Genomic DNA, 25,838 nt, shown 5'->3' on the forward strand with positions numbered 1-25,838 from the left:
GCCCCGCCACGTGCCTCCGGCTGTGCGCAGGCGCACCTGAAATCCCAGGGGCCCGCGGGCGAAGCGGTTTTAGGCACCTCGTGTCCCTTCCAGGCCGCCGTACCGGCCCTGCCCCGCCTCCCCGGCGCTGATTGGCGCAGAGCGCTGTCGCTCTGCCCGGCCCCTGAAGCCCCCGCTTCCCTGTCTGCGTCAATTGGCTGCCCGCGGCAAGGTCGGGACCGGAGTGGCTGGCGTCTGCGCAGACCCCGCCCGCGCGCCCCGCAGCCCGGAAGAGAGATGGCGGCGGACGAGGCAGGTGCGGAGCCGGGAGGGGGCGGGGCGGCCGGTGTTCCTCCCGGAGCCCCCGGGGCCCGGGCTCGCCCCCAAAATCTGTGGGAGAACCCAGGCATCTAGCCCCCCCCAAATCTGGGGGAGAACCCATGTGTGTAGGCTATCAACCCCCCGTCCCTAAATCTGGGGTTGACCCCCGGCATCCGGGCTCCCCACCGCCCTAGATCTGGGGAAGACCCGCTGTGTCCAGGCTATCAGCCCCTCCAAATCTGGGGGAGACCCCGGGGCCCGGCTGGGGGAGCCCCCGCGTCGGGGCGGGCTGGCGGCGGCGCCCCTCACCCCGCCCCTGCGCCCCCAGAGAAGGCCCGCGGGAAGCGGGCGGCGCTCTGCTTCGCGGCCATCGCGGTGCTGCTGGGGCTGCCGCTGTGGTGGAAGACGACGGAGACCTACCGCGCCTCGCTGCCCGATGCGCAGATTGCCCGGCTGGACGCGCTGGCGGTGAGGGCCTGGGGCCGGACGAGGGGCCTGGGGCTCCCGGCCGTGGCGGGCGCGGGCGGCGGCTCCTTCCCCTTGGGGTGGGGGAGCGGGCGGACCCGGGTAACGGCTGTCTGCGCAGTTCCAGCTGACCGTGCCCGTCGCCGTGGTCTTCGCCAAGGGCTCCCTGCCCGCGGCCCAGCAGAGGCGGCTGCCCTTCGCTGAGATGCGGGAGGAGGAGACCCCCCTGAACCGTAAGCCCTGGGTTTCCAGTGACCGGGTGTTTTCTGGTGTTTCTTGCCTCGGTGCCAAGGCTGGAGCAGGCACTGGGTGGAGAGGGGCAGGGACTGCTGACCCACCGCCGCTCTCATGGGCACCCCTAGCCTGGAGGATCCTCGCAGCCAGGCCATGCGGAGCCGTGCACATGGGGGTGAGGCCGGTGAGCCCGTGGCTGGGTCCAGTGGCCTCACTCGCCCTCTCCCTTCCCCGTAGTGAGGACTAGTGTCACCGCCCGCTATGAGACCGCTTACCGGAGCGCCACGGCCCAGGAGGAGGCAGCTTTGGCCCTGGGCACAGTGCAAGGTGCGGGGACAGGGCAGCCCAGGGCATGGAGACCAGGGTCTGCCATGGTCCTGGTAGCTGGCTGTGCCCTGGGGGTGAGTGGGGCAGCCTGGGGAGTTGCTGTATGCAGAGGGATGTAGCTCTTTACCCTAGGGCCCTGTGGGGGGTGCATGCTGCCCTTCCCTCCACCTCCAGACTGCTGCAGGTTGCTGTGCTGGTGGCGTGCCGTGCTCAGGGGCTGTGCAGAGCTGGGTGGCCCCAGGGAGGGGGAGAAGCTGGGGACCCTGGGGTGGGGGCAGTGCGGAGGTCTCTGCCTGTGAGAGCTGCTGGTGGGGGTGCCCTGCCTTGGGTTCACTGGCGCTAGGGTGACCAATTCCCCCATCCTCTCCAGAGGCCGACGCGGCATTGCTGCCGCTGCAGGATGGCTTGCTGGGCTCGCTGACCGTCTACATCGTCCCAGAGGCCTCGTCTCTCCTGCCACAGGTACAGCCTCCCCTGCTGCTGGGAGCGCCCTGTCTAGCTGCTTGTCTTGACTGGGACCAGCCGGCTATACCTGAAGTCCCATCACGGGCTGCCCTCCCTGGAGCAGCTTGCAGCTGCCCTTGGCGTGACTGCAGTAGGTGGGAGCTTGCCCAGAGAGATCCCCTTGCTCCTGGCTCTGCCCAAGGGCGGTTGTGGCCTGGGAAGCAGCTGATCCTGGGTGAGATGCAGCTGCAAGACCTCCCTGAATGCTGCAGGGCAGGGACCCAGTTCTCCTGCCTCACGGGTTTCTCTGCCCCTTCCCTCCTGGCTGCTCACTGTTGGGACAGGTTCTGTCCTCATCCCTGTCTCAGGGACAAGCCTGAGGGGCTGGGGCAGGGGTCCCTGCAGCTCTCCCAGCCCCGTCATCCTGGGGTCCCCAAGGGCCGGCCTGGAATGGGTGGAGTGGGCATGTTCTGCCACGTCTGGCTCTCGCTGCCCTGCCTGGTCCTGTCTGCAGGGGGTCAGCGTGTACATCGGGAAGCACCGCAGTGCCGTGGTGAGGGGCCCACCGGCCGCGGGGGATGTCCTGACTGCGGTGAATGCTCAGGTGCGGCACATCGCACAGACCATGTCCTTCACCCCTGACTCCATCGCTGCTGCCCTGTCGGACCGTGTGCCCCTGGACAAGCTCGGCTTAGACACCCGCCGCCCCTTCAAGTCCAGCCTGGGTAGGGGCTGTGCCTGCGTGCCTGGCCGGGTGGGACGATGCCTTCCCATGCAGTCAGGGCGCTGCTCACCCGTGGGAATCCTGTGCCAAGCTTGCCTGGCTGTTCCTTCCCCCACGGGGGCTGTGGTACTGACGGTACTGTCGCCTTTGCCTGTGGCACAGGGCAGTTGTTGAGGCCCAAATGTTGCCCCTCTTGGTACTGGGTGAGCTGCAGCTCAGGGTTTGCACAGGGTGGCACTTTGGGGTGTGCTGAGGCTGGGTAGGGGGCACAGGGGCCCTGGTGCCAGTGGTCACTGTGTGACATGAACTGAATGGCATTGCTGTGCCCTGAGTGCCTGGGACGTGCCCTGTCCGTCCCCATCACAAGGGCCACAGTAGCAGCCTCCGTGCTCTGCCCCGCCCAGGGTATGAAATCACCTTCAGCCTGCTGAACCCCGACCCCAAGTCCCACGACGTGCGCTGGGACATCAAGGCTGCCGTCCGTGGCTATGTCCAGCCCTTCCTGGACAAGCTGAGCTTTGTGGCCAACTTCACTGTGGACTCACAGGTGAGGGCTGGGTGAGAGGGGTGGGCGCCTGGGCAGGTGGGGAGTGTCTGGAGTCACTCCTCTGTGCTCCTGTCCTGCAGATCCTGTACTACGCGATGCTGGGGGTCACGCCCCGCTTTGACAAGGACTCCTCCAGCTTCCTTCTGAGCGCGCACAGTCTCCCCCATGTCATCAACCCCGTGGAGGCCAGGCTGGGTAAGTGCCACGTGGCCTCCCTGCTTTGCTTCTGCACCCAGCCCAGTTCTACCAGATGCAGGCCGTGGTGCTGTGGCTGCTGGTCCCTTGGTGGGCAGGTCCCTGGGGATGTGAGGATGAGCCCAGGACAGTCCACTTAGCTCGGGGCCTGCGCGGATCTGTGCTCAGGGTGCCGGCACGGATGAGAGGTGCGTGTGAGCGGGTCAGGCCTGGCCTGGCCTCTGGTTGCCTCAGCAGAGGCAGAGCCCCTGTGAGCGGCTGGCCAGGTCCCTGGTGGCACCTGTCCCCGGTAGCACTGAGGCTCTTGCTGTCCCTCTCCAGGCTCCAGTGCCGCCTCGCTCTTCCCGGTGCTGAATTTCCTGCTGTATGTGCCAGAGCGAGCCCATTCCCCGCTCTACATCCAGGACAGGGATGGGGCCTTGGTGAGGACCAACGCCTTCCACAGCCCCCGCTGGGGCGGGATCATGGTAAGGAGCAGACCTTTGCCCTCTGCCGTTGGAGTGGAGCCTGTCCTGTAACAGCACGAGGGCTGTGGCTCGTGGCTGAACAGTGGGGCCTGTCCAGGGGCAGCATTTCCCTGGCCTGCTGCATGTGTTGTCGGGGCTTTGGGGCAGTGAGCCTGCTTGTGGCTTGCATGTGGGGCCTTCCACGCCACGGTGCAGGAGAACTGGGAACATCCCAGCAGCTTCTGCCTGGGGATAGCAATACATAGGTGCAGCTTCCTCCACCTGTGGGTTTGTTCTGCTCGCTGATGGATCCTGGCCTCTTCCTCGGGCACACGGTCTCAGGCGAGATGGGGCTAAAGAGTCCCCGGCTGTTTCCCGGGCAAGACCGTGCTGCTGGTGGCAGAGGGCTTTGCTGGGCCTAGGTTGGGAGGGTGCCCGTGCTGAGCTGCCCGGTGTGCTGTCTTGGCAGGTGTACAATGTCAAGCACCTGGCTGCAGACGAGGCCCCACTCCCACTGCGGGTGGACGTGGACATGGTGCAAGTGATGGAGGTCTTCCTGGCCCAGCTGCGGTGAGGACATTTCCCAGACCGTTGTCCCGGGGCTGAGCACACAGATTAGGGCTTCTGGGAGCCCGTGCTGGGCAGTGCAAGGCTGATGTGGCCCATTGGTGCTGCGGGGAGGAGGCTCCATGCCCTTTGTGGCCCCAGCTGGTCACAGATGAGCCATTCCCTGCAACGTGGTGGGTCACCTGGGCTCAGTCCTGCCCTTTCTACCAGCACGGCCGGGTGCAGGAGAGGCAGAGAAAAGCTGGTATCAACTTGTGCCCTGTCTTGGGCCGGGTACGTGACCGCGGCCGAGGGCTGCGCCCTCCCCTGATCTGCCCCCTCTGCCTCCAGGCTGCTATTTGGGATTTCGCGGGTGCCGCTCCCAAGGGAGTTCCTGGTGGAAAACCCCGGGAACGCAGGGCTGGCAGCCTGGGAGCTGGACTGCCTGCTGTGGGCCCGCACGGTGGAGAATGTGGCCACCGTGTCCACCACCCTGACCTCCCTGGCCGAGCTGCTGGACAAGATCGGGAACATTGTCATTAAGGACGACGTTGCCTCGGAGGTGGGTGTCATGACGGAGCAGGGCCCTGGCGCTGCCGCCCGCGTGCCTGGGGGCGATGGTGCTGGGAGTAGCTGCTCCGCACCAGAGGGCTAGGGCTGGAGCCGGTGCCAGCAGCCCCTGCAGCACCCTCGTCCCTGCTCCGCCCCCGGCCCCTGCTGGCGCCCCCGTGGTGAAAGCAAGCCTGTTGCTGGCAGAGGCGCGGCGGTGCCTGGGCTCGTGGGGCGGGGGGACCGAGCGGGGCACTGAGGGGGCGCTCCCGCAGGTGTACCGGGCCGTGGCCTCCGTGCAGCAGGCGCTGGGGGAGCTGGCCGCGGGGCGCCTGGGCGCTGCCTTCCAGGCCAGCAAGGAGGCGGTCACCTCCTCGGAGCGGGCCTTCTTCGACCCCTCGCTGCTGCACCTGCTCTACTTCCCCGACGACCAGAAGTTCGCCATCTACATCCCGCTCTTCCTGCCCATGGCCGTGCCGCTCCTGCTGTCCCTGGCCAAGATGCTGCGGGAGGCCGGGCGGCGCGGGAAGGAGCCCGCCAAGGCGGACTGAGGCCGCGGCGCGGGCCGGCTCCCGCGCCCCAATACACGTTGAAGGCGGACGGCCGCGCGTGTCCTTGCTGCGGGGCGGGGCGGCGGCGGCGGCGGCGGCGGCGGCTCCTCCCGGGCGGGCGGGCGGGGCGGGGCGGGCCGCGGGGAGCGGCGGCGGCGGCGGCCGGAGCCGGGGCGCGGGGGATTTGCGGGCAAAGGCGCTTAGGGCGGGCGGGGGATGAGCGAGCCCGCCCTCCGCGCCGACACGGGCTGCCGCAGGGAGCGGGGCGGCGGCGGCGGCGGGGCCATGAAGGTGAAGCGGAGCAGCGGGGCGGCGGCGGCGGCGGCGGCGCCCGCCTGCACCGAGGACGAGCTGCTGCGCAAGGCGCTCATCGGCCCCGAGGACGTGCTGGGGCTGCAGAAGGTCACGACGGGTGAGCGCGCTGCCCGGGCCCGGCGCCGCCGCCGCCGCCGCTTTGTTCCGCTCCGGGGCGGGCGCGGCCGCGCATCCGGCTCCGCGCCGCTCGGGCCTGGTGCGCGCGGCGGGGTCGCGCGGGGACGGGCCGGCGCTGCCCTAGGCCCCGGGGCCCGGCAGGACGGCGGTGCGGGGGCAGCGCTGCTGCGGGGCCGCTCGCGGCGCCTGCACGTGGCCTCCGCCGGCGGGCGGGCTGCAGCTGAGCGCCCCTGCTCCGTCCGAGCTGCTGCTGGTCGGGCGCCTGGCTGGCGGCCCCGTTAGCCCGTGTTTGCGTAGTCGGGCGGCAGCCAGCCTGGCCGCGCGGGTGCTGCTCGGCGCCGGCGGGCTGCGCTCCTGCGGAGAGCGCGGTCGGGCTCTGCCTGGGGCTGCCCCGGCCGCTCTCCCCGCTGCAGCGGAGCCGGCGAGGCGTGCAGCACCGAGAGAAGCCCGCGGGGCAAGGTACGTTGCCTTGCGCAGGGGCCTGCTCAGCGTTAGCTGTTGGCTTAAACTCTGCAGCCGAGCTGAGGAAGGTGGGCCCAGGTCAGACCCTTGGTGGTAGCCATGCCACCTGCCCCGGCTCTCCCGTGGCTCCTTTCCACGGCGGCGAGTGAAGCCTGGGCCGCCGTGAAGGACCGTGCCATTACCAGAGCCTGCAGTGGAGCCACGGTGGTCTGTAGGTGTTTCCTACTCTCTGGGGCTGCCTCCTCCGCTAGCCTGGCCTGCCTGCGCATTGCCCGGGCACCACGGTGGAGAGACCTGGCTCCCAGGCCCTTGACTGGATGCAAGGATTGGGGCGGGGGCTGGAGAGCTGGGGGCAGGCAGCCTCCGTAAGAGAAGCAGCTGCTTGACCACTGCTCCCCGCAGCGTGCTGGGCGCTGGCTGCCCTGGGAATCGGCCGAGCAGGTGGAGGAAGCTGCCTCTTCCGTGGGGGTGACTGGCACAGCCCATGAGTGCCTGGCACCAGGGAGCTGTGAACCGCGTGGCACAGGGACACTTGCTTCCAGTGCACAGATGCTCGTCTGGTCACCGGCACAAGCAAGAAGGCAGCTGGGCTCTGCTTAGCGTGCCCCGAATATGCTTATGATGGCAGTTGTCCTGGCTGTCGGTGTCCTGTCAGTGCGAGGCTGTCCGTGGCTGCCCGCTCTGTGCCGGGGGTCACGTCTGGGCCAACACCCATGTTCTGGGCTGCTTCGCAGGCTCGGCTTTGGCCTGGGTGCTGCAGAAAGCAGCTGCAGCCTGGGCTTGGCTGGTAGCTGGGCCCTTTCCCTTGCTGGTAGAGAGAGGAAAACTCTTGCCACTTGATTAACTGGGGATTACTGGAGTTGGGGGCAGATTGCAGTGATTTAGCAGCTCAGCAGCAGGACGGAGATGGTCTGTCTGCCTCCTCACAGCCCTTTCTGAGCAGGTAGGCAGCCTCCTGCTGGCTCTCCTGACTGAGGGCTCGCAAGGGCAGCACGCTGCCCACATTGCTGGTGTCCTGGCCTGGGCTGTGGGCTCCCCTGGCCGTGCTGGGCGTGGAGCTGACAGGTGTGTATGGGACTTGGAAGAAGTCTTTGCCTGACCTACTAGGGCTGATCTGCGAGGGTCCCGGGCACCTGCAAGTGGGCAGCCCCCAGGTGTGGCAGGGGAAGCCCAGCCCCGCGCTTGGTCGTGACCAGACTAGTCCCAAGGGTGGGTGAGGCCCCAGTGAGTGGCATCGGACTGTGGCCCATTACAAGCCCTCATCCACCCGCAGTCTGTCGTCGGGGTCGAGGCAGCGGGGCTGGGCTGGCCTGGCCCCATGGGCCGTGCTGGGGGCTGGAGCGGCAGGAAGCCCTTTGCCGTGCCCCTCAGGTGCACATCCGTGCTATTTCTGGCCGTTGCCCAAGAACTTCCAAGCGGATAATCTCCTAATCGCCAGCTTCTCGGCTTCATCTTCACTTGTCTTTGCCGGAGACCTGGCTTATGTCTGGGGCGCCAGCTCCTAAATAGCCACTGACCTTGTTGGATAAAGCACGTTAGGAAACAGGCTGGCATGACTGCCGGGATCTCTTTCCTCCCGTCACGCTGCCAGCTGCGGCCTCCCCCGCTGCACTGCTGCTCCAAAGGCAGCTGCCCCCCCTCCCAGGGAAGCAGGGGCACCCACGGGTGCTGCCCCCCTCCCAGGGAAGCAGGGGCACCCACGGGTGCTGCCTCCCTCCCAGGGAAGCAGGGGCACCCACGGGTGCTGCTGTGTTGCTGGGGTTGCAGTCTGTCTTTGGAGGGCAGTGTGGGTTGTTCTGCATGTGGCCTGTGCTGTGGGGGCCGGAGTCGTGTTGGGTGCATGGAGGAGAGTGGCGGTGGGGCAGAGGACCAGGGCCCCCTGGTTGGCGGGCTATGTGCACCACCTTGCTCCTTGACTAGAGGATGACGAGAGGCTGCAGCCCGGGGCTGGGACCCTCTCGGGTGTCTCATCCTTTGCCTAGTAGCACAGCAGAAACTCACTGAGCTGTGCACCGGGTGGGATGCTCCCACCCCACAGGCAGGCACCAGAGGCCATGACACGTGCACCGTCCCCTCCCCAGGGGCTCATCTGCGCTGCTTTCCAAGCCGCTGGAGTTATAGGACTCGGCGCTGAGCGAGAGACAGCAGCCCAGAATCAGGGCCCCAAGCCGTCTGCTCAGCGCTGAGCCAGCCGGGTCGCGGTCCAGCCGGGGGGTCCCTGCAAAAGGGAAGGAGCACAAGCTCCGCCGGGGGAAACCCCAGGAGCTGCACCGGTGCCGGAAGGCCTGATAATGCGGCACGGGGCGGGTGCAGCTGGGAGCTCTGGTTCGCCGATGGAGCTCTGCTGCACGTCTGGGCAGCGCCTGCCCAGCGTGTCGGGCCCTCGAGCGAATCCTCCGAGCAAGTGGGAGGTGCAGCGTGGCTGGCACACCGCATGGCTGGGCTGGGCCCTGGCGTGTCCTGCCCTTTCCTGTCTCATGGCAGCAGGAGGGGTGTCAGCGGCAGGTCTCGCCCGGGGTGCGTGGGCACTGGCATGCAAACATGCGGTGACGTGGACTTGTTTCTCTTCCTTCTTTCTCTGTGGAGTCCCCAGAGGTGGTTTGAGGGGAAAAGACGCTTTTCCCTCTCTGCAGCAGCGGCCGCTCACCATCCCCCTGTCGCGGGGGTAGGCCCGGTATCAAGGCGGTGCTGCCAGGCTGGGATTCCCCCTCCTTGCTGGTCCTGTGGGCGGTGGCAGGATGTAGCGGTGGAGTTGGAGGCCCATCTGCCCCAGGCCCGTGTCTGTGGGTGCTCTACTAGTAGTGTGCGTGTTCAGGCCAGGCTCTCACTGCAGCCACTGATGTGGTCCTGCAGCATGGTCCCGTGACAGCTCCTGGCCCCTTAACATCACCGTGTCCTGGCTCTGCTGAGCGGGCGGCAACATCCACGCTGCCTCAGTGCAGGTCCGTCCCCTTGCGCTCGGCCCGGGGACGGGAGGAGCCCGGCCCTCGCACTGAGGACCTCTGCGCGCGGAGGCAGCGGGGCCTGGTCCCAGCCGCCCGGATCGGTACGTGGGGCTGAGGACAAAGGAGAAGGTGTTTGTGGGTCCGGACTGAGGTCCAGTGTCCTGTAGGTGGGGTGGCCCAGCCACGTGCAAGGAGGCGTTGGCTGTGGGCTGGGGGCTGCCTCGGGCGGGTCGCTGTGCTCGCGTAGGGAAGCTGGGGCGGCTCATTCGCTTCCACCCTTCGTGCTGCTTCGGCTCAAAGGCCCCGGTGCCCTCCCCTCCCTGGCAGGCTGGCGACTCGGCCTCCTGTGCTGGCAAACGGCTGAGAGATGCAGCGCGAGAGCAGCTGGGAGGCACTGCCAGCCTGGCTGTGCCGGTCCCGGGGGGGAGCGGGCTGTCCGGAGAAGCCCGAGAGTCCCCCCGCCTCGAGCAACGGGCACAGCTGACTTTGTCCCTCCACCCAAGACAGACCCGGCGCTGCCTTCTTTCCGCGCCTCGCCCGGAGCCGGGCGCAGTCCTGCGGGTGTGACGTCCTGGCTAGCACCGAGGGCACGTGCCAGCAGCCCGGAGGGTGCGGGCCCCAGGGCCGAGCAAGGGACACGCGTGTGGAGACTTCAGCCGGGCTCCTGCCAGGTCCAAGCTGTTTCCTGCCCGGGGTCGTGGTCTTCCCCGGGCAGCGATGCTGTTCCCAGCAGGACTGCCATACGGCTGCCAGCTCCTTTGAGAAATGCCCATGCGTGGCTTTGTGTGCGTGGTGCCGTCTGAGTGCCATCTGGGGCTCAGATCGCAGCTTTTCTCCGCTCGGGAGGCAGGCGCCTCCATCCAGGCTGGTAGGAGTTAGGTCTCTGCCACGTCTCGGTCGCCTCTTCCCTCTCTCCTCCCGGGCGGTGCCCGCCGAGGGCTCTGGGAAGGACGACGTGGTCCCAGCACCGCCCCGGCAGCTGGCATCTCCCGCTGGGGGGGCATCCAGGCAGGCGTGGGGGTGCTGGTGCAGCCAGGCCTGCTTCACGGGCTCCCCTGGAAGAGGCAGGGCGGGCTGTGGTTCCCACCCAGCCGGCGTCTGCCCTCGTCAGCTCTTTGCCCGCGGCTCCGCTCTGCTCCCTCTCGTTTGGATGAGCTGCTGACATTGTTCCTATAGCAACCGCTGCTCCCAAGCAAGAGGATAAAATGGTTGCCATGGCGCTAGCTGGGGAAGGAAAACACACAATAATGAACTGTGGACAAACGGGAGAGCGGGGCTCGGGCAGGGCTGGCGGCTCTCGCACCCCTGCCCCTCCGCGCAGTGGGGTAAGGGGGGCCTGCCCGTGAAGCAGGGGCCTTTGGGACTGGCCCAGAAGACCCCGATCCAAGTCAGGCTGGTGGCGGGTTTGCACAGGTTGCCCACTGGCCCTGTGCTTTCCCACGGTACCAGCCTCAAGTGCAGGCGCAGGGGTTTGCTGCACCCGGGGCACTTTTAGTGCTAGGCTGTCTCTCGCTCCGGTGTCGCCAGGAAACGAGGACTTGTGCAGCCAGGTAAAAAGGCGACGGGCTCCCACGGGGCTTGTAGCAAGGCCCGGCTCTCCGCTAGGGAGACCTCGTCCTCCCAAAGCAGCAGCCATCGAGGGGCTGCCGGGGTCCCGTCTGCGCTGCGCTGGTGGCTTTGGGCTGATAGCATCCTTGCCAGACCCCATTTCCTTTGAGCTGCTGGTGACGCATTAAAAGCCTCCAAAAAGCAAGTGTAATGCCTCTGTTCCCTGCGCCAGCGGGCATGTCTGCAGAGAGGAGACGAGGGCATGTCGGCCTCTGCAGGCAGGGAGATGGCTGGATGGGGTTGCTCATAACCCAGGTGACGTGCACGGTGCTGGCCAGCAGCAGGGCAACGGCTGAAATGCAGATCTCAGCGGGCTCCTGCCGGGGGCCGTTGGGCGGGGGGGGCCGCCTGGCTTCCTTCGTGTGACCATAACGGTGGGCAGGATTGAGGGTCCGTGCACCCAGGCAGGCCTGTGCTGTGTGGCGGGGACGTGCCCAACGCCGTGGCGTCAGAACGGGGGGGGCTCGTGCCGCACGAGACGTGGGCATGTGAGAGCTGGTGGCTGCAGGCACCAGTGACACCCCCGCGTGTGCTGCGAGCTCCTGCTTGCCGGGTGGTGGGTCCGTGCCCGCTGTGGACCTGGGGAAGCAGGTGCTGAGTGAGGTGACTGACCCGCAGCAGTGGTGGGAGGGGAAGAGCTGGGACTGGGCTGCTGAGCGGGCTGTCTTATGTCAGTCTTGCATGTGCCCATGCACCAAACCCATCGGGATTTTGCTGATATTAAGGCATTGCAGGGGCTTGCCACCGTGACCTGAATAGTGACAGCCGGGACCTGAATGGTAATGGGTAGGGAGCCACAGAGGTCCTCTTCTGTGACAGCACAAGGTTGATGCCCAGAGGCTTGGCTTCAAGGCAAGGACAAGGTGGGCAACCGTGGTCTTCAGCCCGTGTTAGCCCTGCCGGAGGCCTCCCTTCCAGCTGTGCGGTCCAGCTCCATCCCGAGAGCAGGGGAAGGGGTGGCAGCTCTGGCCGTGGAGGGCGCTCGGGGAGAGGGGAGGCGAGGCAGCCCCGTGCCAGGGGCAGGGAGGGGGAATCTCTTGTTCTATTTAAGTGAAGGCGGCTTAATGCCCACAAAGCTGCTTACCGCTTGCATTCTGCCAGAGGATGGCTTTAGGGAGGGGCAAAGCCTCTTAAACCGAACAGGCCAGGAGGTGCCGGCCCCTCGCCAATGCCCCGGAGAAAGTGGGTCCTGAAAGCGCAGGGCCAGGGTTGCAGCAAGGTGACAGCCCCCCCGGGCCATGGGCAGAGGCGCTGTTCACCTGTCCCTTGCATGCTGGGGCCTGCAGCCCTGCGGGGCGCAGCTGTGTTAGCGAGGGAGGGGGCGGGAGGCTGGGTGCAGCCACCCCCGCAGCTGGCCGTGACCCTGCGGCCGGTCTTTCCCTCACTGACTTTGCACGTCCTCTGCAGATTATCTGTGCACCCCGGAAGAAAACGTTTACAAGATTGACTTCACCAGGTTCAAAATCCGGGACATGGAGTCCGGCACGGTGCTGTTCGAGATCACCAAGCCGCCTGCGTCCGGTGAGTGCCGCCCGGCGCCGCGTGGCTGCAAGTGACCCCTCGCTCTCTCAGCCTCGGGCTGCAGGCCCTTCCCGGCACAGGGACGAACAGGGCAGCTCAGAGCCCGGTCCATGTAGTTGAGAATAAAAGTCAGGGTCTGGAAACCCAGCTGCAACAGGTGAGGCCAGGAGAGATCAAAGTCCCTTGGTGGCAACTCAGCTGCATAGCTGAAATGTCAGTCCCTGCCCCGTGTATGGCAGATGCAGGCCTGGGCCCCCCTGCTGCAGTTCCTCCCATGCCTTTCCCTGTCACTCGGCATCTCTCGCAGAAGCAGGGAAGAAAAGCGTCTCCAGAAGCAGGCTCCGTGGGAAGGAAACGGGCCGTGACCTGCTGTCAAACCAGTGGGGAAAACAACAGACAACATACATGGTTTTGCTTTGCCTGCTATCACTGCTCTTCCTTGTTTGTCACCGCTGGTAGCAACAAAGATTCGGGCACCCGTGTGAGGCTTTCAGTTGTTCCCTTCTAAACTCCCTGTTCCCTGCACGTCAGACCAACTTTTCTCCCTGTTTGTAGATGGGGAAACTGAGGCACAGGGCTGAAATGGCTTGTTTGAGGTCAGGCTGCTGAGTACAACAGCAGCCTCTGGGGCTTGCAGGTCTTAATCCTGGGTTCAGACCTGTAGGCTGCTCTTCACAGTCTGCAAAGCAGCTCAGAGGCCTGGGAGCCTGAGGAGTGCTGGGCCTTTGCGAACAAAGCACATGGTAGGCAACAGTCTCAGCCGCTCCAAACTGAACTGCTCTGAGTTTGCCTGGGTGTGGGGGGACGTGAGCTGCATCCAGGGTAAGGTCCCTAGTGCCACGGAGGACGAGGCAGCGAGCGAGTCTGTGCCGGAGGGTTCATAGTATCTCATTTATCCTGCTGTTTTGGCCGAAGCCTCTGGGGTTTTATAAATTTCCTGCTTATGCCAAACCTACTCCCGATGAAGCCATCATGTTATATACAGCCCTGACTGCTGCTCTAGGGAGACACCAGTTCGCCTCCACTTCCTAAGCAGCGCGTTCGGCAGCAGGGAGCCAGGAGAGCAAGTCCAGCTCGTTCATGCGGGAAGCGCAGGAGCTGGGCTCAGCAGCTTCATTGGGAGAACCAGCCCCTTGCTTGTGTGACAGATGGGTGATTTCGGTGCGCTCGGTTCTTCCGCACGTGGTCGCACAAGGCTGGTCCCCCACCAGCAGTCTCCCGGCAGACGCTGAATGGAAAGATGTGCCGTGGCTGTGCCACTGCTGCAGGGCGGCCATGCCAGACCTCACCCCCTGAATCCTCCCTCCCAGCTCACCGCTGGCAGGCCGTACCCACCTTGTGCAGAGAGCCAACCGCTCTGTGCCTCAGCTTACCTGTGCCGTATTTGGCTGGGGTCCAGCAATGTGGGGGCAAGCTCCGGGGGTCTCTGTGGGGAAGGGCCAGGCAGTGTAGCAGGCCACCCCGTGGCAGCCCAGGTCAGCCCGCTGATGGAGAGTTGGTTTGTGCCTTTGCAGAACGTGAGCACAGTGATAAGAAGGATGTTGACCCCAATGCCGGCCGGTTTGTGCGCTATCAGTTCACCCCGGCTTTCCTTAGACTTCGGCAAGTTGGAGCTACGTAAGTAACTGGCACCTGGGGCTGGTGGACGCGTTCGGGTTGGGGCGAAAGGGTCGTTGATCTCCATGGTGGATGGGGCGAAAGGGTCGTTAGCTCGCTCCTTGTACCAGAAGGGTTATGTGCAGCCCTTGGATTCCTCACGTCCTGTGGTGTGAGCGGTTCTTGTATGCTATGGATGAATCTTTTCCTGTTGCTGCTGTTTGAGAAAGAGGTCTTCCTTTCTCAAGGAAGGAAGTGTACCTCTGCTCCGAGCGTGTACTGGGTTCACACAGTCCCTGTCTTGCACTAAGCCATTCTAATTTGCTTTCTCCTGCACTCTCAGTATTTGTTCTCCCTACTTTAGCATCTACAAACAAGTAAAACAAACTAGGAAGTGTATGTGGCCCAGCGTGCTCTTAAATATGGAACAGCTAACTGGCTTTGGGAATTGATTGTTCATGAGAGAGCCCCATTTGGTTCTTATTGGAGATGGAGAAGCAGGTCATTGGGCCAGGATGGGGCTGGACCTGTGTGAAGGGAAACAAAGGGGACATTCACTTGTGCCTGAATTAGATCAGATTAAGAGCTTGGCAGCCATTGTCATTATGGCATTGGGCCTGTAATGCTATAATTAAATGTCAGCTGCTGTTTCCAGCACAGGCCTGTTTTTCAGCCGGAAAGAAGCCATCAGTTTGGATTCTGGTCAGACTGCAGCTCAGCAGACTCGGCCTCAGAGCGGGGCTTTTCCCCAAAAGGTGGTTTAGGTGAACTTAACTCTTACCAAAGACAGAAGCAGCAGCAAGGTGATTCCAGGGTGTAGGTGCCTGATTGAAATCCCAATGAAAGGCTCGGTTGTAAAATGAGAATCTGGAGGCTGAATATTTCGAGCTTTGGGAACCTGCTGCCTCTTGATGTACCCTGGCCAACGCTGCTACGCTATGGGTTGGTGGGGACTCCTCATCCCCAGTGTTTGGGACTGGAGAGCCACGTTGTTTACCAGCTGACACCCCCCTCGTTATAGCAAATATTCATTTTAGGTTAGGGCAGACGCTGTTTGCACAATAGGATTTACCCATCATACAGTGTCGTATATCCCAGAGCCTACACTGATAGCACCTGGGGTCAGGTCAAAGCCAAGACTTGCCTACACAGGAGGTCACTGTTCCAGCTTTCCTTTTCTCTCTTCCAGGGTGGAGTTCACAGTAGGGGACAAGCCCATTAACAACTTCCGCATGATCGAGAGGCACTACTTCCGGGACCAGCTCCTCAAGAGCTTTGATTTTGAGTTTGGGTTCTGTATCCCCAGCAGTAAAAACACTTGTGAGCACATCTACGAATTCCCACAGCTCTCAGAGGATCTCAGTAAGTCCAGTCGTGGGTTTGCCTGGAGGGATGTTTGGAAGGGGTTTTAATGGGAGAGTCCAAGCCAGCGGAGAAGCACCTGTGCTAACCCATTCATTCGCTTATGCCAAGTCATGGTCAGCCACAGTCATGGTGAGCCGTAACACAGCTCCTGGCTTGCAATGGGTGAAGAAAATTTCACTTTGAGGGAACCAGAGCGGTCTTGCTGTTCGGCAGATATGGACACCTGCCTGGGAAGTGGCCAGGCGCTGACAGGCACGTTGTCAATGCAGCATGTAGGGTTTACCTATGACGCATTGCACTGATAAAGCTGAAACCTGTCGGGCCCTTTTAGACTTCACCCTTCATTTGCCTTCCCTTTCCCAACCTTGCTGCCGTTGGTATTCGCTGCCTCTGTGTATTGTAGCTCATGGCCATGTGTGTCAAAACACTAATGCAGCAGTGGGTTTAAAACACGCTGATTCCCTGCTGCTTTGCTGCTGCCACGGTTGCTGTTTTATCACCTTTAATTCCAGTGTAGGTGGGGAGTGTTTTGGGGTGGAAACCATCACTTGCTCCCTATGTGATGCCTTTTTGGGATAAACCTCAATCATGTCAGAGCCCTTCAGATGCTCTTAAAAGCAAATCCAAATAAAACAGCACTGTGGCTGAGAAGAGCCTATGTTTCCCATTTTACCCGCCTCCCTCCCAAACGTTGTCCCTGTCCGGCAGACGTTTCCCAATCACAGTCAGATCAGACTTCCATTTTGTGGGGCATCTTGAGAATGGCTTCAGTGCAGCTAAAGGTCTGAATGATTTTGCAATCCGTTGCCGTTTCTTTAGCAGCCCGTGCAGCTCAGCTGTGGAAATCAGCATTGTTGCACTGTTCATCTAGAAGATGGAGTCCAGGCACGTGGAGCCATGGCAGTCAACAGAAAACTGCTTCTGTGCAGAGGCTGGGTGGGGTAGCTGCATGCTGCCACTTTCCCAGTTGCAATCAGATCAGACTTGCTCAATTTCCCTTTTTTTTCCTACTGTCTGTCAGCTCTATAAATTATGCTGACCTGAAAACTGAGCTTCATTCTTTTTACTTCTGTCAAGATAAGACTCCAGCACTAAGACTTTTCAGCAGCTAACAGTGATTGAAAGAGAAAACATGCACACGCCTCTAGAGCTGCATCGGTTGCAGTTTTATTGGGGGGAAAACCCTTTGCAGAGGATCGGGGCAATTTGCAAATGTTATAAGCATGATGCAGTCACTAGCAGTAAGTGTTGTGCATCAAGACAAGGTGTTAGAGATTGTTAAAATACTTTTAACCATTTGTTACAACCTCTACCAACCACTTCAAAACTGGTAATAGGAGTCGTAATAGGAAGTGTGACTGGCTGGTGGCCTCTGCAGTGCTCTCGGCCGTGCAAACGTCTGATGCCAGTTATGCAAATGGATGTGGCTGCACAAAACAGGGGCTGAATGAGAACAGCACGTTGCGCAGCATTGTTCATGTACCGCCCATCCCCTGTGCTTGGGAAGGAAGGGGTTTCATGGGTAAAGCACTGGGCTGGGTCTCGGGAGATCTGGGCTGACCTTTTGCACCTGTTACAGATTTCCTGCATGCCCCCGGGCAGGGTTTCTGTGATTTAGGTGCCCACCTGTAAAGCAGGGTTGCCAGATCCTTCTTCCTGGGAGGATGTGTGGATTAGCCTGTTGTTGCTCATCATGGACGCTAAGGAAAGGGAGCTGGACAAAGCACGCTTTGTCGTGGTTCCTTGCTTTCGGCGCCTATCCTATCCCATGTGCTTTTACCCATCTGTCTGCATTTGCTGATGGAAGCACCGGCTCTGGGATGTTTTTCAGCCGTGAGCTAAAACCCACCCTTTGTTTTGCAGTTCGAGAGATGATTCTTCACCCCTACGAGACGCAGTCGGACAGTTTCTATTTTGTAGACAACAAGCTGGTGATGCACAACAAGGCGGATTATTCGTACAGTGGAGGACCGTGAGCGTGCGGTGGGGAGCAGAGCTGCGCTGGCCTTCCCTTTCCTGTAGAAATCGTCAGGGATTCCAACACCTTCCTCCAGGTCGCCGAGCAAGGATTCAGGAACCAAGGATGCTTTGCTATAGTAGGAGTTTCAGGACTAAATTTGCTGAAGTCTTTCCTCTTCTCTGAGCTTTGAAGCAGAACCCGGTTCTTCAACGACTCTCCATTCAGTGTGACAGCAGTGAGTGATCCCTGGTCACCAGTGTCTGGGGCTCTGGGTCGCTCCAAGTGACGATGGCCCTATGGCGCGTAGTTGATCCCAGTCTGCGAGTTCCTTGCCGAGACTCTGCAGATCCACGGCCTCATTGTTAAGCCTCTCTTAGCACGTGATTGCTCTCGCTAGGAATGCAGCGTGGGGGAGCCCGCGAAGGGGCAGGAGTCTAACGCAAATGCTGAGACGCGCATCGCTGTCTGATGCTGTTCAGGAATTCCCCAAGGGGTGCAGTCGTACAGCCAGTTGCATTTGCACGTCCAGCTAGAGATGTCTTGCTGTCATTCTGGGAAAGAAACTGTACCTGTGACATTAGAAAGGCCATCTCTACATACATAGCTTAGCAAAAGTTCCCCCTCTCTCTGAGGGACGTGTCCTGTTAGATAGATAGCTTCAAAACAAGAGAACTCACATTGGAGGATAGTGATTCAATGAAAGGCTCTTTTTTTTAACCAAATACTGCCCTATTCTTCTGCTTCTGTTAGAAGCCTGGCGTTGTCCTTTCATTTCAGCTCCGGCGTTCACTTTGCAGAGTAACCAGGTTAAGAAGTTGATGCTTTTTAGTTCTGTTTAGCTTTACCAGGCAGCTGATACTGAGCCAGCCCCTGGGCTAGGCTCTTCCTGCCCACATCAAACTCCTTCCTTCTCTGGCGAATACAGCAGTAGGCACAGCTGTATGGGTCGTCAGGAAAGAGGTTTTATTTCTCCAGGGTCATTGGAGTGAGTGTACTCTCCGGTTTCCTTGTTGTGTATAAACGTAAAGGAGTTTGTGATCCTGTGTGCTGCTTTCCTCTTTCTGCAAAAAAGAAAAAAAAGAAAAGAATAAAAAATCCTTTGCACCAGACCTGATCCATCCCGTAGAGACGACGAGTTGCACAACATGGGGCTGTGGTGGCTGTACTGTAGCTAGCACTGTATCTTCACTGCTGGTGCCCTGTAAAGAATTAAAGAATCACTTTGCACAGCTTTATTACACGGCCTTTTGGAGAAGGGGGGCAGGGAGTTGCAAACCTCAAACAATACCCTAGAATAGCTGAAAATCACTGAAAAAGTGTCACGTGGAAAGGTGTTCTTGTCCTTTGCTTCGGCCCTTTTGTCTGCTAATGACTTGTGGTCATGAAACCCTTACTCAGAAGCTCAGTTCCCTGGTGTCAGAAAAATACAGCTGAAGCTTGTAGATATTTCTTGTAACTACTTGGTGTCTCCACATCTGTGAGTTCAACGGAAGGCCCCGCTACCCTGAGATGGGTGTGATTGTCCTCATTTCGATAAAAGTCTGTTTCCTGTTGTGAATTAACACCTTTCCCATCACAGCCTAATTCAAACAGGAAAACTAGAGGCCCTTCCCAGCGCCGTGCGAACAGGGAGGCTTTGTCTGAACTGAGGGTGCTGTCTCGGGGCCGGTGAAGAGATTAAGTGTCGTTGTTTGTCTTTGGTTGGTTTGTTTTTCACTTTTGACAAATAATCCTGTTTTTTAAGGATATTGTAGCAGGTTAGGATACAGCACAGCATTTTTTTTTAAAATTATTATTAAAAAGCTTAACTGTAGGCCAAAGCGTGCATGGAGAGTTCACTGATTTAACAAACTACTACCTTGCAGGATGAGGCCCATAGTTATTGCAAGCTTTTGTCTCTACTCTGTCTAGCCATAAAATCAGCTGGTGTCTGCTTATGATGGTTTCAAGGAGCTTTCCTAGTTACTTTTGTAATGTTCTAGTGATTATTAGTCGATCATTTGGTAGCACAGTGATTCATCGCAAGGTGAAAACCAGTTTACAAAAAGTCTCTTGAACAGGTTAAAATCTTTCTTTTGCATCAAGACTGTTAGACTATGTCACGCCGAGAGGTTTCCAAAACTCCTGGAAATACTGAAGACTTTAATGTAGCTCTTGAAATATTAATACGTAAGGAAATATGTTAATTGATTTGGAGGCAGTGGAGAATATAGTCGGCATCGGTCGACAGTACTTTCCAGTGTATTAATATCTTCCGCCCCCCCGCTGTTGTCATTAACCTCTTCTGCGCTTGATCAATATAGCAGGGGCACGCGGCGAGTCTGCCTGCCCGGCGCTGCCAGACACCTACATTTCCAGCAGCAGGGAGTTAAAATGTCACCATCTCTGCCCACGTTGCGAAAGTGAGAGTTGTGCCATTTTTGTGCAGTTGCCTCAAGGGAGGGGCCGTCAGCAAGGATCCTCTTTGAATATGAACGCTGCAACAAGGCAATGTGGGGGGGGACCCCACTGAAGTCCTTAGCCCCCTGCTCGTTATGGTTATTTGTCGACCTTATTTTTTTTTGGCCAGTTTTCAAAATACTCCCTGCCCATGCTTTCTCCCCCCACCACCTATGTCCTGTAAAAAGCGGAAGTGACTTAGTACTGTAGTTTGTGAGCATGTCTGCCTTCATCACGTTGTGAGAACAAGACCCGGAGAACGGGTCCTCTCTTTCCAGCAAGGTGCAGAATGGATTTCTTGGTGCAGTGCATCGTATTGCAAGGGGGGAGTTAAGCATAAAGGAGAATGAAATATTAATGATATGATTCAGGGACTATTTGAGTAAACTGTGATTATGACCTATATTCAGGGGATCATGTTTTCAAGCTAGCAAACCATCTGAATGTGATCCGTATAGAAACGTTTAAAAGCCAGTTTGCCCAGCCCTATACACCAAAATGCTGTAAACCTTTATACAGACTGGGGGCGGGGGGGCGTTTCTTCTCAGCCACTTAGTGGAGTAAATTATTGAATTTATTCTACTATCTTTTTGCTTTGGTTTTCGGTTTTTGTTTTTTTCATATTTTTTCCCCAAAAAAAGAAAAAAAGAGCCTCCACTGCTGATATAACAAGAAAGCCTGATGCTTTATGAACTCTAAACCAGCATGTAGGAGTGTAAGAGAGAGCATTTTCTCTTCCCTTGTACTGTTGTTTTAACTGGTTAAAACTCATATTTACTGAGAGCTGTAGACTGTTAAAAGCTTTTAAAATAATCTAAGCTTACTACAGAAGTAAATGGCCATGGACACCGAGCATGTTCCACTTCTTTTTCTGCTGCTCACACAGAAAAAGAGTGCATAATATTGAAACAAAGAGTGCACAGCAAGAAAATGCACACTAAAACTTCAGAGGATTTTATATCATAGTTTTAGTGCCCTTTATTGAAAAATACTTTGGTTTATCATTTGTGTGGTCCCTAGAAAGTTCTTTGTTAGTCTCCTGCTGATTAGTATCCCAGATTCAAATATTAGTCCATACCAGGTTTGTGCTGGCATTGTGAACCCCAGCTTTCCAGGTGGATGGTGCATTCAGGCTGTGCTCCCAGCAGTCACCAGATAGTGTCATTAATGACCCTTCTGTCCTTTCCCCAATGCCCGCGTTTGACTTTCAAAACAAGTTGTATAGCCACTGTATTGGGAAGTTAATGCTATCTCAGATTCAGCTTTCCAACAGCATAAATTATCTAAATCTATTGATTTCTGGTGAACATGGGCTGTTAAAAGTCAAATGAAAGAAAATCTCAAAGCAAGATAAATCAGTAATAATTGTATTCAAGACGACCTTCTTTTAGTGATTCTCTTACTTATTTTGAACATATTAACTTTGCAAAACTTTTTGGTTCTTTCCTGGAACATGACTTAATGTTATGTCCGTGGTTGTCTTAAATGAAGTTTTGGACTCTGAATCCCTGCTGTTGCTCATAATGAAATACCTCTTTGAATGAGGAAACACAAATTATGACTCTGTGATATCGTTCTGACCAGACAAGGCAATTGGCTCTCTCTTTTCTAAGTCTTTCAGTTTAAGTTCCTTGGAACTATGTTTTTCAAAGTTAATTCAAGCAACAGGGCAAATATTTAACCCTCTACTGTATGGTCCCATGTTTCATAACCTATGGACTACAAAACAGAATAAATCCTTTTGACACGGAAATACTTCTAAGCTCTGACCTTGGATCAGCGACCTAAGAGAAGAACCTTCCTGCCGATGTGTCCTCTATTCGGCAAGCGAAAGGATTTGTGCATCAGTTGAATATTCCATTATCATTGGCTCAGAAGGACTTGGAGCCTTTCTTAAATGTTGGAAATCTCCTCCAGTCAGGTTCAAAAACAAGGTCGCAATCTCTCTTTCCCAGGAGCACATCACTAACGGGGTTGGCTTCTCTGTCAGACCTTTGGGCCACATGTTTTTGCCACTCCTGTATAAGTGTTTTAGATAGCTGTAACCTAGAGGAGTGGGCTGCAAGTCCCAAAATACAGTTCTTCATTGCGATGCAAACTGTATATTTACATGGATACTGCCTGGATATTAGCTGTATACTGGAACTTAACCATGGTGTACTGAGCTGTGATACAATTCCAGTTTTTATGAATTGGATGTAGCCCCTGACCACTTTCCAGACTCCAATGCAGCCTTTGGTTGAGTAAACTTAGATCCCTTGCACTGTTACAAAAATCGACTGAGGTGTGTGGTTGGGTTTCTATTAACCTAGTCTTTAAATTAACCATTGGGGCTGGGAATTGGCTTAGCTGAACAACACTTACTTAGCCACAATAATACCACTGGTAGTAGATGTCATGCCTCGTACATATTGCAATACCGGCCCTGCAGAAATTAAGGTGTCGGATGGTTTCAGTCCACCGGGTCTGACTGCTAGCCGGATTTCCGGCACTTGTGCTAGCCTAGGGGGAAGTGGGATGGATGCGACCTCGTAACTGCCCCACGGGTGTCAGTAAAGCGGGGCTCAGAACTGTTAACTTGGGTTAGGGACTTTAAGGTCCTGATAGCTTTAAGGTATTCTTTGTTACGTGAAGAAAAGATTGCAATCGTTTGTAGTGTCTTTGTGTCTCGAACGCACGTACTGGTCAAGTTCGCACAACTGTGTTCATGTTCCTTGGATTCCTACTGAAGCTTCTCTGCTAACTCCCTACACGTCCCTAAACATGCAATACTCGGGGGACGTGACGTGATAAGCTGTGCATGGGACACCGGCTGGGTTGTCTTGGGCTCGCAGCACAGTCTCTGAGCAGGTGAGCTTGCGTGTGTTCATCTATCCATTCGCCTGAGTTAGTGAACTGCCTCCCTAGAATCACTGTGCTAACGCCTACTGTGATGTCTGCTTTTACCTTAATGCTACACCGAGGATACCTGTCTGAATGTGACAGTCTGACTTCTTTTGCATAGAATTACCTTGGATTGTCTGTATTAAAAATATGTATTTATAAAATTTAAAAAAAATCTATTTTTGGTGGAAGGAACTAGGAATCTAAGCATATTTCCAGGGGGATGATATTAGTAACATTTTTATCAAATTCATTTTATAAATCTTTGTATCTTGTAGTGACCGGACCCACTTTTCGTTAGTGCATTCAGTGTAGCTGGCTTAGTAACAACGCAAAGCATTGTCATGCAGGAGACCTGGGATTTGGGGGAATTAGGATCTTTTTTTTCTTTCTTTCTGGGCCAGGAAACTAAGCAAGTTGCTGGAGAAACAGAGCCCTTGGCAGGCAGTTTCTAGTTTGCTTTACTTGTTTGTAGATGCTGAAGTGGGTAGCACGAAGACTGAGAGTGCAGGAGAAAGCAAATTAGACGGGCTTAGCATCTCCCTACAGGGGTAGGGCAGGGACTGTGCGAAACTAGTACACGCAGTCAGTACAAAGTGAGTTCACTTGCTTCCAGCTCACTAATATTGCCAGTCAAGTCCTACGAATCCCCAGGCTAAAGAATATGCTCAAACATTTCCATTATTTTGGACAAGGGTTTAAAAATGTGTAACTACCATTAGCAAGTGTTTCTCCTCCTGTAACACGTTGCAAAATGTAAATAAAGAAATAAAAGTAAATTATTGATCCTATAATGGTGGTGCCTTTTTGTACTTTGAATGTTGGTCCGTTTTATGGTTTTAATGCATTTTAGTATGGGGATGGTTTTATACCAACATGTTTATTAGGAACATCTTAATTAAAAAAAAGAGCAGTTTTGGTTTGCCTCTGTGGAAGGGCACAGCAGTACCCGAAAGCTGGCTTATGTTCCTCCCAGCTATACAGTAAGTCTCATAACAGATAGCACCCCCAAAAATCCTTGCTCTTCTCTTTAAGTATGAAGGAATATTTGGTGGATATCACAGGGGACTGGTTAAACATGAAATAAAATATGGTAAGTGAATACAGGGTAATTTTCAGAAACCGGTGACCTGGGAAATGATCAGACTTCGGGCAGAAAGAAAATAATAGAAGAGTCCCCAAGAGGCTGCCGTGCATAGGAAGAAGAGACAAGCACACGGCCAAAGTATAGGCTGCCGTGCCAGTCTTGCACTAATGCAACACTGCAAATGTGGGGTTGCAAAAGTCTGGGGAGAGGTCTCCTCCAACAAAGTCTGTACAAGGCTTTTAGGGGTGGCTCTCGCAGGCCTGAGCTCAGTGTTTGACTACAAACTCTCCAGAGGAAGCAAAGTTTAGGTCTGGAGTGACTGGATCTGTGATGTCTTGTAGAGCGTGTTTGTGGAGTGCAGTTTGGGGCCCAGACGTGCTGTGGCAGTGTCCCTCTAGGATTTAGCCGCTGATGGGGAGGAGCCGGTCGGCAAGGCGTGCGGCGTGATGAGTATGCTGCCAATCAACAGTCGTCCGCCTCGTTCAGGTTGCCTCGCCTCGCACACCTGCCTGGAGGCATCCTGCTCTCCTTGTGCCTCGCACACCTGGGTGCCGTCTCCTGCCCTCTTCCAAGTGGGGAAAGGAAATTGCCTTCTGGTTGCTCTAAGGTTGCCCCTGCTTCCTTGGGAGAAACTGGGCAAGCGTGGGGGGGATATGTCTGCCCAGCATCTTCTGGCCCAAAGCCTTTCTCTGCACTGAAATACCTTCCTGAGCCATAATCTCACTCCTCCGAATACGAAGCCTTATCAGGTCACGGCTGCAGCCTACGCAAAACTGCTTCTGCCTGCCTTCAAAGGAGGTAAAACAAAATTAATTCACTCCTTGTGATAAAGCTGCAAGAGCAGTTTCATATAATAGCTTTAATAGTAAAACCTTCTCTAATTAGATGTCCCCTGAAACAAAAATGAACCTGCACGTGGATTTGATGATTTTCTGAGTGAAACTTTGCCCTCTCCCCAGAGAGTTTCACACGATCTGAAATGTTTCCATGTTCGCTGAGTGATTTTGGAAATGGATGTTTCAGATGCACGTGCTCTTGTCTATCCCTGCCTAAAGGTAACATGGGGCTTAAAATAAAGTCACCATGGAAAAATGATCTTCATTAGCCTTAGACTATTGTTTCTTTAATTTTATTGGAAGTTACAGTGTAGCATTCAACATGAATATCTTTGTAACTAATACACATTATTTAGCATCAGTTCACAGTCCAAGTGATGGTGCGTGTGGTTATTAATGCCAGCACAGCTGAGGGGAACTGAATTAAGACTCCTTGGACTATGGCAATATACATATTTTTCTTTCATTTTGGAAAATATAACCCAGACTTGCTTTAAATTGTTTTGTTTAACAAAATAGTTGGGGTTTTTTAAAGAAAAATTTATAAATATAAAGCAGACTGTTTCGAAGTCTTAGATACATAACTCAGCTGAGATACCAATGATGCATAATAGCATAGAAAACAAGTGGCAGAGGGCCGTTTCCCCTCATACTCTCGCTTAGATAGCAGAAGCAGTAGCTAAACAAATATAAGGCATAGTTTCAACAACAAAATGATTTTTCATTTGAAAAAATAAAACGAAATATTGCACTGATGGATAAACTGAGGGCAGATCAATTGAGTTTTGCTGCTCTTCAGGATTTATACAGAATAAATGTGAGTTTTAAGTCCCGTAAGGATTTGGCAAGTGAGAAATTCTTCCTTCTGAATGTGCTTATGGAGCCTAGCGCTGAATACTTAACACAGTGTATACAAATATGTTGGAGAATGGGAAGAAAACAAACCTTTCTACAATTCACATGTATTCAAGCACTACGTATGGGGAGTTTTTTTAGTATTACAAATGTCACTTTAAAAGAAAATTCTCAAAATCTCTTGCTCCGGCTTGCCCTTCATCAGCATCACTGACGTTCTTCCTATTCCCTTCATTGAATCATTTTCCAGGTTGCTGTGGATCCCAGCATTGGCATGAGAACTGGTTTTTAGCAAAAGCAAACAGCATGCACTTCTCTCTCTGCAGGATCCAAAGCAGGTTTGTAAATGCAGAAGGACATTATACAATGCAGCAGTTTTTATAAACAGTAATTTAGGACAAGAGGTGAATATAGGCTGTATAGTATATTTAATCGAGACTACAAGGGGAATTTAGGTAAGTAGCGGTAATTGCACTTGGGTGAGCTCCAAACACTTTTGAAAACTGAGAAAATTTAGTAAT

General features: G+C 56.3%; 2 protein-coding genes across 4 annotated transcripts; both read left to right on the forward strand.

Moving 5' to 3' along the window:
* Nucleotides 1–183: 183 nt before the first annotated feature.
* Nucleotides 184–5,377, forward strand: PIGS (phosphatidylinositol glycan anchor biosynthesis class S). Of its 2 annotated transcripts, none has more exons than XM_090026516.1 (12): nt 184–295; nt 629–768; nt 887–998; nt 1,237–1,326; nt 1,697–1,788; nt 2,285–2,495; nt 2,899–3,041; nt 3,122–3,236; nt 3,558–3,703; nt 4,152–4,252; nt 4,580–4,790; nt 5,053–5,377. In XM_090026516.1, the coding sequence occupies exons 1-12, from the start codon at nt 277–279 to the stop codon at nt 5,326–5,328; spliced, it is 1,656 nt and encodes a 551-aa protein (XP_089882642.1). In that variant the 5' UTR covers nt 184–276; the 3' UTR covers nt 5,329–5,377. The 2 variants fall into 2 exon arrangements, with proteins under 2 accessions (XP_089882642.1, XP_089882643.1); XM_090026517.1 differs by having other exon boundaries at nt 282–421.
* An 80-nt stretch (nt 5,378–5,457) lies between these two features.
* Nucleotides 5,458–23,327, forward strand: UNC119 (unc-119 lipid binding chaperone). Of its 2 annotated transcripts, none has more exons than XM_090026534.1 (5): nt 5,458–5,740; nt 12,183–12,296; nt 13,811–13,913; nt 15,082–15,254; nt 17,121–23,327. In XM_090026534.1, the coding sequence occupies exons 1-5, from the start codon at nt 5,545–5,547 to the stop codon at nt 17,231–17,233; spliced, it is 699 nt and encodes a 232-aa protein (XP_089882660.1). In that variant the 5' UTR covers nt 5,458–5,544; the 3' UTR covers nt 17,234–23,327. The 2 variants fall into 2 exon arrangements, with proteins under 2 accessions (XP_089882660.1, XP_089882661.1); XM_090026535.1 differs by lacking the exon at nt 5,458–5,740 and adding an exon at nt 5,749–11,638.
* Nucleotides 23,328–25,838: the final 2,511 nt, after the last annotated feature.

Source organism: Crocodylus siamensis, chromosome 13, assembly GCF_052110815.1.
Source record: "Crocodylus siamensis isolate JL-2025a chromosome 13, ASM5211081v1, whole genome shotgun sequence".
Taxonomy (NCBI): domain Eukaryota; kingdom Metazoa; phylum Chordata; order Crocodylia; family Crocodylidae; genus Crocodylus; species Crocodylus siamensis.